This window comes from Plectropomus leopardus, chromosome 1, assembly GCF_008729295.1.
Source record: "Plectropomus leopardus isolate mb chromosome 1, YSFRI_Pleo_2.0, whole genome shotgun sequence".
NCBI lineage: Eukaryota > Metazoa > Chordata > Actinopteri > Perciformes > Serranidae > Plectropomus > Plectropomus leopardus.
The window spans coordinates 24,154,818-24,171,746 of NC_056463.1; the positions used below are offsets into that span (position 1 = coordinate 24,154,818).

At 39.8% G+C, this 16,929-nt stretch overlaps 1 protein-coding gene across 1 annotated transcript in view; it reads right to left on the bottom strand.

Moving 5' to 3' along the window:
• The window catches only part of LOC121944114 (CUB and sushi domain-containing protein 1-like), a 453,543-nt gene that overhangs the window by 339,707 nt on the left and 96,907 nt on the right, over positions 1 to 16,929 (bottom strand). The window contains exon 2 of the mRNA XM_042487796.1: positions 7,413 to 7,629. Coding sequence (XP_042343730.1) covers positions 7,413 to 7,629 — 217 coding nt within the window. The remainder of the gene's footprint in view (positions 1 to 7,412; positions 7,630 to 16,929) is intronic.

Genomic DNA, 16,929 nt, shown 5'->3' on the forward strand with positions numbered 1-16,929 from the left:
CGACAGATCTTTCCTCTAACTGACAACATTGCAAAGCAGTTCCTCTTTAGATGGCATGTCCTTTATCACCATTGTCCTTGTGTAGATTAGATTTTTAACCTTGATAATGTTGGCAACCTTTTAATTTTCTTAGATATAATATTGCAACCTTATCTCCATATGCAGCTATTCTGCCCCAGGAATTTAGATTTACTGATAGTCTTCTTTCAGGAGGCAGTGAGATGTTTGTATGTTTTTATGTCATAGTGCAAAGGCCTGGATGATGCATGTACAAATGTTTTCTTGAAAGTAAAACTACAGGTTCAGTTTTTCAGTCAGTCTTTAAACAATTATTGAGTACTCCATATGAAGCTCAAAACAGATTTTGAAAAGGATAACGTGTATTCCAAAATTTATCTGAGTAACAGGTCTTCCTGACATACAGTGTGCAAGCAAACAATGAGGACTGCAATATCAACATTCACGGAGCCTGTTGAGCCAAGGAACGACTTGCTGTTGCTCTGAAATAGGTTTTCGGTGCGTGAAGCTTTGCAAAAATAGAGCAAAGAGGTTTCTCAGACAAGTGGCATGTCGCTTAGCCTGTTTGTTGTTGTACGGAGCATGTTAGGACATCTTCATTGGGAAAAAAATGACACAATTTGATGTTCCCTTGTTTGCATTTCATCCATTTAGAAAGAGCTGTTAGTCACATTATATAGTGGGTATATTCCAGTGGGTATATTCCAAAGTTAGTCTTTTTAGTGCAAAATCCTCCTTTGTGTTTTCCTGACAGTGTTTTTGTTGAGCTGCAGCGGGAGTGGATAGCAAAAAGACAGACTTTTGAATTTATATTTATTGTGGATTTTGTCTCCAGTCACTTACACTGAAAGAGTATTACAACAGGAGCAAAGATTACAGCAAGCAAAACAATTTTATTTTTTTATATGGGCAGCTGACTATTGTTTTAAGAGAGACTTGAAAAATTCTGAACCTGTCCATCTTATCTTGGCCCCAGTGGAGTTCCTAAAAAATATTTTGCTAATAGGAATAGTTGCAATTCATATTAGATAAGACTAACTGGGCATTTGCATTTTAAAACCTCTGCGTGTAAAATCTGAACAAAAAAGAGAATGAAGTTGGCCAACAACACAGTGGTATTACTTGAAAAAAAGGAAAGTGCTTAGGCAGACAATAATGCATGTTGCTATGAAGACGATGACAGATGTTCATTAAGATAGGTAAGGCATAAAAATAGTGTCCTTCAAACAAATAGTCTAGAAGTGAACTAAATAGTAGGTAGTGGGTAGAATATCCAGTGCTCAAAGTTCGCATGGATGAAGTGGATTTCTGGTTTGGGCAGTACTTGCTCTGATAGAGGCCTGAGGAGGACAGAAATGTTTGCAACCTGTTCTTAATAAATATGATAGCATAGAGTTTGTGATCTTCTGAGGAACTCATTAATTTGCCAGTGTGGGTCACATACAGAGTAAAAAATCTCCCTAAAGGGATCAAACAGGTATCATTTAACTTGTGAAATTGGAGGTCCAAGTGCTGCTTGACAAACCACTTCTGCAAACACCTCGTGCAGCAGCTTCAGTGGATACACGGAGAGCTGCTGACACAGGACCTGCAGGGTACATGACAGTGAGAATGTCAATGGTTGGCCCCGCTGTACCCTCTGACCTGACTCCATAATGGCTCTCTATCTGGCTCTCAGAAACTATCTTAAAGTATGACAAAATCAAGCAGTACCTTGAGATAGAGTATTTATTTTTTAATCTTTAATATTAGGAAGATTGGTTCAAGAGTGGGTCAAAATGAAGAGGGTTTGTGAAATTAATATATATATATATATATATATATATATACCTTTTTTTTAATTGACATGTACATCACATCAAAAAAACAATAAAAACATTTAGGAACTCTTCAAACTAAACTAATTTTTTTCATTCCTGCCATACATTTACTATCTTGGAAAAATTTCCAAACAGGCAATGTTTGGTCAAAATACTGTATATGTCAACATTTTGAGAAACCTCTGACTTTAAGGGAAAGGAGACTTTGGGGGAAAAAGCTCCTGTCTTATGCAGTATTAGACAGTGGCAGAGAGCAGGCAGTGGCTCCTGTATGAGAGAAGCTTTTCAATTTCAGAAATAAATATTTTCACACTGTTGACATCAGTCATCATCACACTGAGTGGGATGGAGTAGAGTTACTGCTGCTGACGCACAGCTGGGGCTGGTAAGAAGAGGCCGCAGATGCTGGGTCAGCCCTTCTTCTATATATGAGATTGCCGCATTCCCCACACACGAGGTCCGAGGGCAGTTGGAGGGGTGGCTGTGAGCAAAAGATATATCCTGCCTCCTCTGTGCTCCTCTTTGTGAACAAAGAGAGAGCAGTCAGCTCCTCTTGGCTTCATCCCACTGTCCATGTGGGCAGCCTGATGGGTTCATATCAGCAAGTCTTGCACCATTCAGCCAGAAGCTGAGAGGAGGAGAGGATTTTAGGTCAACCAGCTGACCACTGCCCTCATGGAGCTCAGACAGAGAAAAGGCAGCAGCAGGATAATTGGAATCAGCTCTTATATTTATGTAAAAACACAAGTTACACTCTAATAACCAACGCAGGGATAGTGAGTATGATTCAATAGCTGCTGACACTCAGCTGGAGCTGCAGGAAGCCTTACAAGCCGGGCTGAAGCTCTGCCCGCAGTGACACACACCAGGGAGACCCTGAGGGCACAAAAGAAGGCCGAGCAGTGGTCTCATTTCAGCACTATGCTGCCTGTCCTCAGTTATGTCCACACCATTTAGAGAAGTGCTAACATCAACAGAGGCGCAGAGCTGAGAAGAGAATGAGCCTGTACCTCCCAGCTTAGTCGCTTGCTCTAGATGACACTGGGAATGGGTTCACCGCGAGCTGTGGCTGCACTTAGGGCAAGAAGCTCTGGAGGAACTAATGCATCACTTTTCAACAGATCTTTTATATTTGAGTGTTTGCAGCAGACAGAACAGCAGAAATACACCTGGTATGTTTGAGTGGCTGTCAGATTATGCAGGTATTAAATGACTACTAGGCTAATCAACACCAGCGACAGAGCCACCAAGCAGGCAAAGGCCTAACAGCTGACACCATTTCAGTTATCTATCTCTAAAAATGAATTAATGAATCAGTACCCCCATAATAATCTGCAACAAACTCTTGAGAATGGAGCAGGATACTTGGTGTATTTCCTTTCACATGCTTTTAGGTGCTGCAGCTGTTAGTAAAGCAGCAAAAAAGTATTAAACAAGAGCAGTGATACAGCACGACGAAAGACCAGAGAACACTGTTGTCCCTGGAAGCAGCAATGGAAGCAGCAATCAGCAGCAGGTGACTTGTGAATTGCCCAAAAAGGCAACGCACAGGTGAGTCACTGGGGCACTTCACTTTTCTGTCGTCACTCCACAGCTGTAGTTTGAGAGAGAACTGGAAATTTTTGTAGCAGCTGTCATTTCCCCTTAAGTAGGCCCTGCAGTCAGCACACTCTGGTGGCTCCACAATTCCAGCAGGAGCATGCGGCAGGCCAACAAGTCAGTAGGGGTCCAAGGTGGAGTGCTTGAAAAGCAAGCAGAGGTTATGCTGTCTCGAGCAGAGGCTTATAAGCCCCATACAATTGAGTAAACTTGAATTTATAAGCATATACATATATCTATGTATTGGGTGAACATATGAGGGATGTATGCTAAGCCTAGAAATGATAGGAAGACAAGCCTAATTTAAGAGACTATAATTTTACTTCATCAATGCTCAAAATGTCAGCAGGGCTAGACTGAAACACCTCTGATATCACCTCTTTTACCCCTTTTCCAAAAGATTAACATATGAATGTGAGTTTTATAAACACGGGTTAAACCCCATCAAAATAGGCTATATACTCCTTTCCCACTGCCAGTAGAGCAGAGCTGTGTATATAGCTCTGCAGCAGATGAATATGCCTTTCTGTGTGTGTGTGTGTGTGTGTGTGTGTGTGTGTGTGTGTGTGTGTGTGTGTGTGTTGCTGTTTCACATTCAATGTCACAGGCCGGAGAACAGGTAAACAGAGGAGAGTAACATGGATGGAGGTCTGTAAGAACATAACCATGGTTACTTCTCTTATTACATTGCCTACTTTCTTAGTCTGTCTTAAAAACTTGGTGTAGACTAATATGGATCAATGTTTTTTTTCTCCTCCTTAGGTCGAGACAGACTGTATTTAGTGGCGGCACGTCATTGCATCTCACCGGTTAAGAGGCTAAAAGTAATGTGTTAAAGTGGATGTTGTGTTTCCATCACTGCCACTCAGAGATGGAGGTGATAAATACCTGGGATTGCAGAGTCATTTGACGCAGGGTATGAATGCCGATTGTTAACTTTCCCATGACATTAAAAAGCAAGATGTTAGCGGGTGTTAATGGGTTTTTTTTGTGAAATGGAAATGCAGCTAAATTTTCCCAAATATTTGTAATAGACCTCTTACAGTCTCTAAAGGGGCTGTTTAAAAAAAGAGAATAAACTACTTTAGCTGAAAGACTGTGATGAAGTTTTTAATTTATTTGTGAACTGCTGCATCAAACATATGTGAAAGTTATTAAGAGCTAAATAAAAGTTGCAGTGATAAAACCTTCACTAAAAATGGATTAATGCAATCAATATCTGCCACAGAAAAGGCCTCATGCTGAACAGTTTAGGGTGGTAGATCAGAGCTGAGGTGTGGTTTAATTTAATTTAACCAAAAAAACTTTGTTTTTATTCATCAAACTTTTTTAATATCAAGAGCCAAATGCAGCTCATGTGCTAACACACATTAATCACCACAACAAAGAGTCTGGATTTTCCAGATCCATGGTAAAATATATACACTGACTGTTTTCAATTAATAGTGTTCTAATAATTGATAAAAAGTACATGGTCTGTTTCTGAACATCCAGTACACTTCAACACAGTGTTTTCGTCTCGGATAGTGGACTTACTTTGTTACCGTTATATTGATTTATCTCCCATAAATACCTTTACAAATATTTGTCTTTGCTGCAGCCTTGGTTTTGCAAAGGAGTAAACAACTAGAGACAAACCTGACAGTGAAACTGTGTGGACAAAAGAAGGCGTACTTGCTGTAAGCCTCCACACAAACCCACCACTCAGTGCAGTCTGCAGTCTACACTATTCTCCTCCAGCCAGTAAAACTGAAAAAAATTTACTCTAACACTGACACATAATACAGCTATAGCATGTTTTCAAGGAAAAACCCACTGTTGTCCATAACTGCACCACCAACCTCAAACACTACTTGGTGCATTCCCAGCTCATCCCTCCTACACACAAGCAGAGCACTATGAATAAGCTTCCCACAGTTTGCCAGCTCTGGAGATGCTGTCCTATCTGCCGTTTCTGCAACATTACAGTCCTACAACTCACCAAATATTGGTGCTGCCAATTTATCAATGACTCATTTTCCTGCACATTTTTGTTGATTATCATAGAAAACAAAGATTTAGATAATGCACTCAAAATTGCTGTTTAACCTAGTAGGTATATGCTACATTCACATACTGGCAGAGTTTCCTTATTTTACTTGCGCGACAATATGAAAAGGCAAATCAAAAATTGCAGTGAAGGTTTTCAACGTGTGGAGAATGTGGATGTTTCATCAGGCATCCATTTGCCTCGTGAATTTGTGAGTTCCAGCCCTGCTGATGGGCTGAAGTCACAATTACAATCGGATATGAGTCTTTTTTTTTTCTAAGAAAAAACACAGACTTGCACTTCCTAAGATGTGAATGTTTTTTCTTTGTTTGTTTTCTAGTCTTCTACAATTAAAGCAAATTCGGAATCTGGTTACACAAAATTGTGATTAGCACATCTTGCCACTTTCTGACATTTTATAGACCAAAGATCAATTGATTATTCAAGAAAAGAATGAAAATAATGATTAATTGCAGTCAAAAACCTTGCCTTTTCCTCCTCCATGGCATTAGAGTTAACAGGTAGGGAAAATAAAATGTTATTAATGTCCAACAATTGATTTTTAGAATCTGCAAAGAGGACCTGAGTTGTAAAATATTTTTTTTTAAATTCTCCCACCTATACAGATGCTCCATGTGTTGGCCTGTACTGTTCTCCATTTTCTGCTCTTCCTCATTGTTCTAATATCATTTACACTCTTCAATAAATTGTGACCACCTACCTTTACAGCCCTAACACTGCCTGAGAAAGATTACTCTGCTTGAAATGCACAGCCTATATTACATGTAATATAGAACCCAATTTCTTTTCTGCCATCGCTCCATCTGCAGATTAAATCTCTACCCTTTGCAGCAACATTCTTTTTAGCCTTTTCATTTTGCTATAAGCCTTTGGAGGCCTGTATTTCCTCCCACTGTTCTGTAGCACATAGGTAAAACAGAGCAAGTGTGGTGTGATATTTCAGAGGCCCACATGGCCCCCTGTGGCCTAAATCACAGTGTTGAACTTTCATTGATGAGCTCAAGGCCATGTAGCAAAGACATTTAGCTCATTTCTGTTGAAGAGTAAATATTCCTTTTCTCAAATAAAATAATGCACTATCCAATATCACACTCCAGTAGGTAAGCCATAATGCTGATGTAAACAGGCTTATGTAAGAAATCCAGTTGAGACTTTGCAAGCCCTTCAACATACTGTAAGGTCACAGTATACTGTTGTGTAACTGTTGCCCTGACATTATGGAACTTTGACTTAACTTTCAGGACACGTACAAACTATACCGCATCTTCACAAATACACACAATATTGCACTGTTTGCATCATTACAAAGGATCATTTTATAAGCAGGAATGTTGTGCTTTTAAATGGGGAAATGTAGCATATACAGTTCTAAACAAAAGTGGTGCCTTTTCACCTGAACTATGGACTTTGCACATTATGACAAAACCTTTTGATCTAAATTGTGCTATATATTCTATATTCCGGTCAATTGTGTTTTGTGCTGTGATAATAAAGTTTTTAAAGACCTAAGAAAAAAACCCTTCCCAACCCTTACTATGTCTAGGCGTCTGCTTTGTTAAATCTCAGTTTATTTTGTCCAACCCCTTTTGTCACCGTGAAAAAGAGTAAACCATGCACAAAAACGGGTGTCCTTTTTTAAACTACTGATCCGATATGACAGAAAATCCCCTCAAATTAAAGCTGACACTCGCTGTTCTTTGACTTCACAGTCACTGTGTCATCTCTCATCTGGGGAAAAATAAGTATTCAAAGAAATATGCTGTTGTCCAAATGTCAGGTTTCTGTTGAGAGCAGGGAGATGAGAAGAGCTAGAGAGGAGGGAAGGCTACCCTCAAACTGTAGAGTCAGAGAGGCTTGAAGACAAAGAGGAAAGAGAGCGAAACAGGATAGAGGATCACAGTGTAAATGAATGAATCATTTCTAACCTCATTTTTAAGTTGCCAGGCGACGGTTGTCCATCGTAAACTGATACAATATCAAAGTCTTCCTCCAGCGCCAGGGTAATGAAGGTTAGCTGGATTCGGTTCCTCTCCCCTGTTATTATTAGCCACGTACAGTTGGCGTAGTTGGGATAGCCGTGGGGGAAACCCGGCGACTCTATGGTACCATTCAGTCCTTGGACTACACCACCACAGGATTCAGCTGGAAGAAAGACACACAACAACATTAGAATAATAATGATTTCAAACCTACATCTTGCACTAAATCATGTTGTAGAATCATAGAATCACACAGTTTGCTCCTGCTTTGCATACATCAGATTTCAAATATAATTTTTTAGCCTGAAGCCTTGTAACAATTGTCAAGTTCTACAGAGTTCAGGACCAAGACAATGAAGAGTGAATGCAGTTTCATACCACTGTGATGAAAGTTAATTATACAATCGTTTTAACTTAAGAGCTCCAAAACTTTTATAAATAATGTAATGGGTTGTGTAGTTATTGACTGAGCACAGCTTAAATATGCACCATGCCTCAAGCCAAGCGCTACTAAAGTAACAAGTCCCTGTCCTCACATGCAACTCCAGCATAGTGCAACACATGCCACACAGCCTCTCGTGACACTACAGTATATACCAAAGCTTTCATGCAGTTTCTGAATATGAGAGCATATTGTATATAGTAAGATTTCATGGCACTAACCCTTTAATCCTGACAATGTTAGTGCTGCAATCTACTGATCTCAGACAAGAAAGTCGCTCCCATGACACAAACACTTCTGCACACAAGCTACTACTTACTATACGGTCATGTTTTAACAGCGTGTACCAGTCATTATAATTCAATGACAAAAAAACACTCAAACTTAAAATCATGCAGGCATAAGACCTTGTGCAACCCTGAAATTGAACAAATAGTTTACATGTAAATATTTTACTTTAACTAAATGGACATGTTCATGCACAAATGCAGACGTGCAAGGTAAGCCTGCTCACATGCATTAGAATCAACATTTTCAATCAACAATCTTCAACAATCAATAATCAACAATCTTCAGTAAGTCACGCAGATCATAAGGGTTAAGTATGTATTCAATTTCTGCATGATCCTGCCAGAATATGATTAAGAATGATTATAATTATGCAACAAAAATTTGTTTGTTTAAAGTACGATAAACCCCACTGGCATGTTAGATAAATGTTTCCATTGACACTAGTATAAAGAAGGATTTGATCCAGTGTAGAGGGCAAGTGCTTAAACTCTCTTCTACCATCTTTACTTTTCTCGGGGCTATTTGAGCAGTACTTTAGGCACTCAGCATTCGCAGTGGGTGTCAGTTGCTGCTAAATACTTGCATATACATGTATAAAAGTATTTCATAAGAGATATGGTTGCAGAGACACATACACAGAAGAGCAGACTCTATAGCTGGCTAGGTTTTGAAGAATTCATGAAAAGCTTTTAAGTGTGAAGTTCAGGGAGAGACAAAAAAAGGCAGTAAATTAATAATAAAGCAGCTCTTAAAGCTGCCAAAAGCTAAGCTAATGTGTAACAAATCTGGTGAAAGCTATACATGTTAACTGCAGAGAATAAGAACAGACTAGAGCTGGAACAGAACAAAAGCAGACCAAAATTTGTGATAGCTAAAATAAGCTAAGTGACGAAGGCTGTGGAAATGTCTGCCTTCTGTTGAATATAATAAAACTAGATGGCACACTACATTTTCTACTTGAAACAGCACACAACAAGGTCTGTGGATTTTCTTGAAAAACTGAGTGATGCTTTCTGTTAAGAGACACTGCTGTTGAGTTTTTCAAATGTCCTGTATTTTTTTTGCACTTTGAGCACCACATGCCGAGTGCATTCTAGTTCTTTTATATTTGAAAGAAGACAGACATCTTTAGATTGTTTTGTTTTTTTTGATTTTGGGGTGAACTGTCCCTTTAAGGACCCTCCACTATGACACACTATGTCTCAGCCCACTGTGTATGCCCTCCTCTTTCCTCATTTACAAACTCTCCCTGTACTTCTCTCCTCGATCTTTCTTCTGCTACTCTCTCCTCTTCTCTCCTCTCACTTTACACAGTGTAAACTGTCTAATACTCCTGGAGCTACTCCAAAATACAGGTCACGTAGCGCAATGTGTGTGTGTGTGTGTGTGTGTGTGTGTGTGTGTGTGTGTGTGTGAGACAGAGAGAGAGAGAGAGAGAGAGAGAGAGAGAGAGAGGGAGAGAGGCCAATACAAAAGCCAGCAGTAATTGTTTCTCAGATAGCGATGGCTATTGATTTATTAACCTTATATCACTGTGAACACTCTTTCACACACACACACATAAAGGATTTTTTCATACACTCCAGAGACAATGATCTACTAGGTCACAATCTAGTAAAGCAAATGCTAACAAAACGTGTGTGTGTGATTCTGTGCTTTTGTCTTTTCCCATCAAAATGACATCAGAACGTGCCCACTGTGCTCACACCAGATGTTCATGTTTGTCTGAAGTAACACAAAACACACAAACACGTAAATACCTATACACAGGCCCAAATGGACAAGCTGGCAGGAACAGAGATGCGCATATGTACATGTTCTCACACACACACACACGCATAGGCAAACTTCAAACCATCTGGAGTGTCCAGATTAATTTCAGATTGTTCTCCACTGTCTTTCCAACCCAATTCACCTCTTCCCCTCAGCCGTCTATGTGTGTGTCTTTCATTCTGTCTCCAGTTGTCTCTCTCTTTCTGTCCACAGTCTCTTCTGATGCAACATCCCCCTCTGCCCCCTTTGAGCAGATGGGATAAGTAGAATTCAGCGGATATTTGCATCAAGCCGGATGCCATATTGTAGCACCACACTTGGGGCATTTCAGTCAAAACTTCTTTGCCTTGCCTCTTTGTTGATGTAGCTTTGAGTTCCATCCCCTCACTCTCCCCCTCTGGTTTTTCGTGCTTAGATTTTGTTAGTTTAGAGTAAGCTCTTCTCTGCTAGACTGTCCAGTAACTGAAAACCATATGGTCGGTCGTTCCAACAGCTGTCCATGTGAGCGAGACACCAAACACTCATTCTAAAAAAAAAAAAAAATACAGATGAGATAAAAAAGTCTACAGCTACTCCACTGACTTAGTGAGGCTGTTCTTTGGTGCAGTAGTGTTTTTAATTAAATGCTAGCATCAACATGCTCACAATGACCATGCCAACATGCTGATGTTTAGCAATGTTTACCATGTTCATCATCTGAATTTGGCATTTTTCATGTCAATCCATGAAACACTTCACTCAGCACCACCAATATCCACTTCACGATAGCTCTAGGCTGAGACTGAGTGCCAATTTAAGGAGCCAGCATATGATTAAGGGCTGCACAGGGAAAGTGCAGTTGTGAGTTGTCCTCTGAAATCTCTAACTTTAGCTAACAGCACTAGCATTGATGCCAGAACGTAATTAAAGCCACACTCCTTAGGTGTCACTAGCTGCCAACCAGTAGCTTTCTACAAGTTTTCATCCCTAATCTGACAGACGTTTGTTAGGGGGGTACAGTTTGATACAGTTGCCTCGTAGTGTATTAAATGTAAGCCTTTTAAGGTGAAAGCATCAAAATGCATCACAAACTATTGAAATATAACGTATGCATGTTCTGTCATGTTGGGGAGCTGCACAAAATGTTTCTGAGTGTCAAAGGTTCCCCAAAGTTAGTAGGCCTTATCTACTGAAGACCATTAATGTCTGTATAAAATTACATAGCCATCCTTTTAATAGTTGTTGACATTTTTTAGACTTTACCAACCAATCTACATTGCCATCCCTAGAGCCATGCCGATAGTTTGGCTAAAATGGTCATAATACATTTAGATTCTGGTAATTGAGATTCTTCTGGAAATTATTTAGCAGAAGCAAACAGTTCGACACCTGTTGACCAAAAAAAAGATTATTTTCACTTGCCTGACACAATACAGGTACTGCCTATTGTTTTCATTATCAGAACGTGACAAATAATTTGAAATGGAAAAGTATTTCAGTCTGCAATCAATCAACATAATCATGCAACAAATAAATGATTCCTGAATGCATCAACTGGGCCCTCAACATTTAGTGATATGAAAGAAACAGACATAAATCACTTAAAAATAGATTTATGTGTTACATAAATTAAGCCGTGTTTCTATAAGTAGAATGTTAAACAGCAGCTCCAGACATAGTCAGATCACACATGCTGTCATGTGCACATGTGTGCTGTGCACTCAGATGCAGACACACTTCTGAGTGCTAACACACACACTGACAGTCTTCATTAGTACACAGGGCTTAATCCTATAGCTATGTTTCGTTTGATTTATATCCCACAGGCTTTGAGGCTTTTTCTGTTATTTATGCTCGCTTGTATTTCAATTGTACAAGCAGGTCTGCAGGGCTGTACACTGATATTGTCGTGAGAGACGTGTCTTAGGTTAAAATATGGATGGCTACTTGAGTATTTTTTCCATTTTTAACAGGCATTCTCAAGAGCTGCTTGCCACATGTTGACAATCAAACCGCAGCCACTCTGCTTTTCAACACGTACAACAGAGAGATGTTAGATATTTGTAATAAAGAAAAATGAATAATTTCTCAATATCTGTTGCCCAACAACCCAAACAAAGACTGCACTGTTCAGTAATGATTGGATCAGTGCACAGATCTACATAACAATCAGACAGATTGTTAAATTTTAGGTGTTGAGAGGCGGTAGAGAGGTGGAGCGCTCTCGTAGAACCTGACCACAAGGTCCCTGGCTCATAAATCAAATGCTGGCCTCCTCTTTCCACGGCGTGCTGGGCCACAAATCAAATGCATCTTTCTAAGTTACGCTGTGTAGAACTATTGACTGCAGTGATTCAATACCGGCTATGAAAAAGTGGAGAGGAGAGGAGAGTAGAGGAGAGAGAAATCTGCTGTATATGTTTTCTGGTATTCTTGTTTTCTTTCCCTCTTTCCCACCTCTTCTCATGTTCCACCCCATCCCTCTTGTTCATTATCTCTGTTTCAGAATCACTGTGTCTCTTCCACATTGTGTTTGTCTCTCTGCAGCCGTCCATCTCTCGATCTTATCCCTCCATCTCTTCCTCTTTCCAACCTCCTGTCTGTCCTTGCTGTCTTTATAACAACCGTATCATCACCATCCCAGCACCTCTCTGCGCATCTTTTCCTCCCTGCAGTTTTATTTCTCTCCATCTCTTTCCTCAGCTCTCTGTCATCACCTCCCTCCTCTCTTCCCTCTGTCCTGATCCCTTATCCCTTCATCCCTCTCACTTCCCCTCTTTCACCACAATTATCCCTATGTTAGTGTCATTGCATCTCTCCCTAAGTATCATTACAGCGCTTCCTCGCTATTATTATCACTATGTCATATTGTCTCTCTCCTGGTGTCATTATATCTATCTCTCTGTGTTTCCTCTCTTATCCTGCTAGAGTGTTAGGTTGTTTTTATTCCACCCACTCACCTCCTATATTTATCACACGAAGAACAAATACCACAACCTCTCTCTGTCTGTCTTTCTCTCTATCGCCATTTTTCGTACTCTTTGTCAGCCCACTGTCAAACAGTTTAAGTAAATGGGACTGCAGTTAGATTCAAGCATTTAGGCCATTTAGCTGGTGCTCGGTGGAGATAAAAGCAGGTCTCTGGAAAATAACATGAAAGTCCATCTATGCAGTTAACTATGCTGAAAACTGTTTTGAAAAGACTTTTGTGTTCTCCTGTGAAAGCAATTACTCTCAACACTTATTCACCAGTTTGGACTTTTCACAGCCATCATGACATTCACTCTGAACTGATACTGAAAGATTGGGAATAGCACTTTTGTCAATACATCTTGCTTACGTGTTTCAAAAAAAAAAGATTTTGAAGAGAAACCCTTCAAAATTCAGAACTTGCACCGCTATGCGTTTACTTTCCGGAGCTGAGATTACACTGTGCAAAGTTTGCTTGTGCTGGCAAGTAAACAAAGTGTGAAAATGAATTAAAAGGCAAACTTGCAAACTAATAAACACCAAACAAACAGTGTTGAAAATTCTACCACGCTTCTCGTTACACTTCAATAAGTTGATCAAAGGGTCTATTTGTCAAACCCAAGATTAATATACTTGTCAGATTTAAATTAGATGCACATTAAAATAAGCAAAACCTGTAAATTTATTCTATGCTGAAGTTGATGAGCTAAACGAATGCCGAGGCAAGAGACAGGACATACCCAGTCACCATAACAACCATGGAACGGCGTGACGACATGTCTTATACCCCATGTGACACACACACACATACAGATGGAAAAATTCGCAGGGACACACACGGAGAATCAAGGCTATGTCTAGAGTAAATCCCAAACATTGTCAGCAAGGAATAGGGGTTGCTGTCTGAAGATAGCAAGATAGGTAGGATGGATGGTGTGCGTGTGTGTGTGTGTGTGTGTGTGTGTGTGTGTGTGTGTATGTGTGTGAGTGAGCGAGAAAGAACCACAATCAAAGATAGAAGACCAAAATAAGGACAAAGTGAGGGAGCTGCAGGTGGAGAGAATTGCATGTGATTGCATGTGTATTTGCATGTGTGTGTGTGTGTGTCTGTGTGCATTGTGAAACATTATCTTCATTTTCATCATTCTTGATTTGAAAAACAAACCATCTGACGTTCTGAGGGAAGCCAACACTCTACACCAGTCATCAATCATCCTTCAACCTACCACTCAATAGTTTTATGTTCTGAATAGAATGAATGGCGATGACTCAAGTGATTTAAATCAAAATGAAGCACCGAAAAAAAATGCTAAACAAACTTAAGAAAAACAATAATTTGAGATCCTTGGCCTTGCTGAAGCCTTTGCTTCTCCCTGTGATAGCTGTGCAGCTATAATACATCTTTCAAAATGTTTTTACAAATCATGATTGATGTATTTTTCAGTGGAGATATTACTGTCTCTGCAGACATGGCTGCTCACAGGCACCGGCTGAAATTCTGTCATTCCATTATTTGTATTTGCTTCAACAGTCTCAGTAGAGCAGCCCATGCTTGTTTGTTTGGGGGTTTGGGAGCTGCTGTCAGTCCGGTGATGCCAAAGCACTGGGGGCAGTTTTATGAAGTGATGGCAAATGCAGTGCACAACACAATGACATCTCATTACTAAATGTGTTGCCACAGTCAAGTACAAGTCTTGCAGATTGGCCATTTTAGGGTCAGATGTTTAAAATGACATGACTGGCTGCCATAACTTAGGCAGGAGGGTGAGCGGGACATGTGGTGCTGAGACTTCTACACTAATCAGCGAACAGGAGTCAAAAAAGAGTTTGACTGCTTCCAGATATATGAGTATAGTAGAACAAAGAGTATACAGATTAAATGTTTTTAAATGTCAGTTTCCATATAAAGCAGTCCATATACTATTTCTTGAAGTACTTGTACCTTGTATCAATATACTCACAATGCCACTTTTAAAAGTCCCATGAAAAGTTGTCATAATTACCACAGCAGCAGCTCACAACAATTCAATATTTTGCAGGTTTCCATTTTAGAAAGTCCTCAGGCCAGCAATAATTGACGTTTTGGCTACTTTAGGGCAGTGGCAACAATCAAAAACGGCAAATTCCTGTCCTCCCTGATGAATATAAAGCCAATTTCTTGCCGAACAGAAAACCCATTTATGCCCACTAACACCTGACTTTTGTATTTTATGCGAAAGGTTACACTCTGCATTCACACCCCAGGACAAACGACATGCTAATTTTAGCCACTTTGCCAGCGCATTGCAAAGACAAGGTGCCACAAAATACTGTCCATTTAAATTCCAGCAGCACTCGAATGTTGTTTAAAATCTAATCAGCACCAAGTTTGAGAGAGAGACTGAATAAGTAAGAGATTAAAAAAAACAAAAAAAAAACAAGTAACCACCAAAAAAACTTTCATTGCCCTCCATGCTGCTCCGTAATGTTTTCTAATCTGTTTTCCAGCATATCAATGATGTGGAATGTGAGACACCAGAAAAAAACAAACAAACAAACAAAAACCAGGGAGGCACATTGATTCCTGCTGTGTATAATGGTCTACCGGCAATGTGAAAGCAGTCTATCAGCTATTTTTAATGGGGTTTCCCACTTTTAAAAAACCTGCCTGCACATGCTAATTTTGATAGATAAAGGGTATTATTAAATGTTTACTCTCTTTTAGCTCTGGTTTGGATCCCCACCAACTCCTGAGGGAAATAGCTGGCTTTTTAGCTGTTAAATGCTGCACTATGTTTACCAGCCAGCTGCTGTTTTGAGCAGGTAAGGTAAAAACTTTTCCCTAAAATAAAAACACTTGAGTGAGCATGAAACAGTAAATCTCCTGGCCTGAAAACCAAAACAATAGGCTGAAAGATGTTATAAAGCTTCTTTGCATGGAGAGGAAGTGCAGAGTCAGGTGGTAAAGGTCTGTAGGTCCATCACTTTGTCACATTCTATGCATTGTATAAAACTAAAACAACACAGCTATGATTTTTCACCGAAGGAAAGATCTGTGTTTTCCCTAAAGAGTTAGTATTTACTGCTGTTTAAACTGTCAAACTATCCAGGCCTGAGTCTTCCTCGACACTGTGTTAAGGTGCTCTTGAGTCAATGAAGGGGAAATACACTGATATGCACAGAGCCATCTAACTAGAAAAGATGTGACAATGAAAATCACTGATGCCCCACTTGCTTGCCGTGTTATTGCTGAAAAAAGAGGCACTGTGCTCAATATTTAACTTACCCTTGGGATAAGCTTAGAAAGGAAAAAGCCTATGAATTCCATTGCATTCTTGAAAAGTCGACCTGCAAATGTGATACGAAGAGCAAAGAGTCAGCAAACACGCGCATGCACACACACATTCGGGTAGAAACACACATTAGGATCTTCTGCGGTCAAGGCTAGGTGGGAATACCAAATCTATGAACTCAGCATTCTGCTGAACGTGTGTTAGAGCGCAGCAAAGCAAAATGTGTGCTGAGAGCAAGCAATGGTAAGCAATCCTCTGTATATATGTTTGTGTGTGTGTGTGTGTGTGTATGGCCTTGGGTGTATTTGGTGTGTACGTGTATTTGGTAAACTGTACTATTATGCTGAGATGTTCTAATATAAACTGTAGCTGGCGGTCAGGACCGGGTCACTCTTTCATTGCTGATAAAACACTAACACACAGACACAGTCAGCACCTGAGACTCCAACAATTTTCTTTGAATCCTTTTCTTCCATTTACCATTTTCTGGCTCTCTCTCACACTTGCCTTCTCTTTCGCTAATTGTCTCCCCTCCTCAATAAAGATATTTCTGCCTGACAGTGTAAATCAATCGATTGTTTCATCTGACAACAAAGCTGCTCAACTGAAAATGAAAAACAAATGAAAGCAGTCCTGTTCATGTGACAGTTAGCAGTGGATACCTTGTTTTTATGAAAATAAAAACATAACCAAATTGTTACTCTTTTTTCCCTCTATCACAGGCTTTATTCTTTAA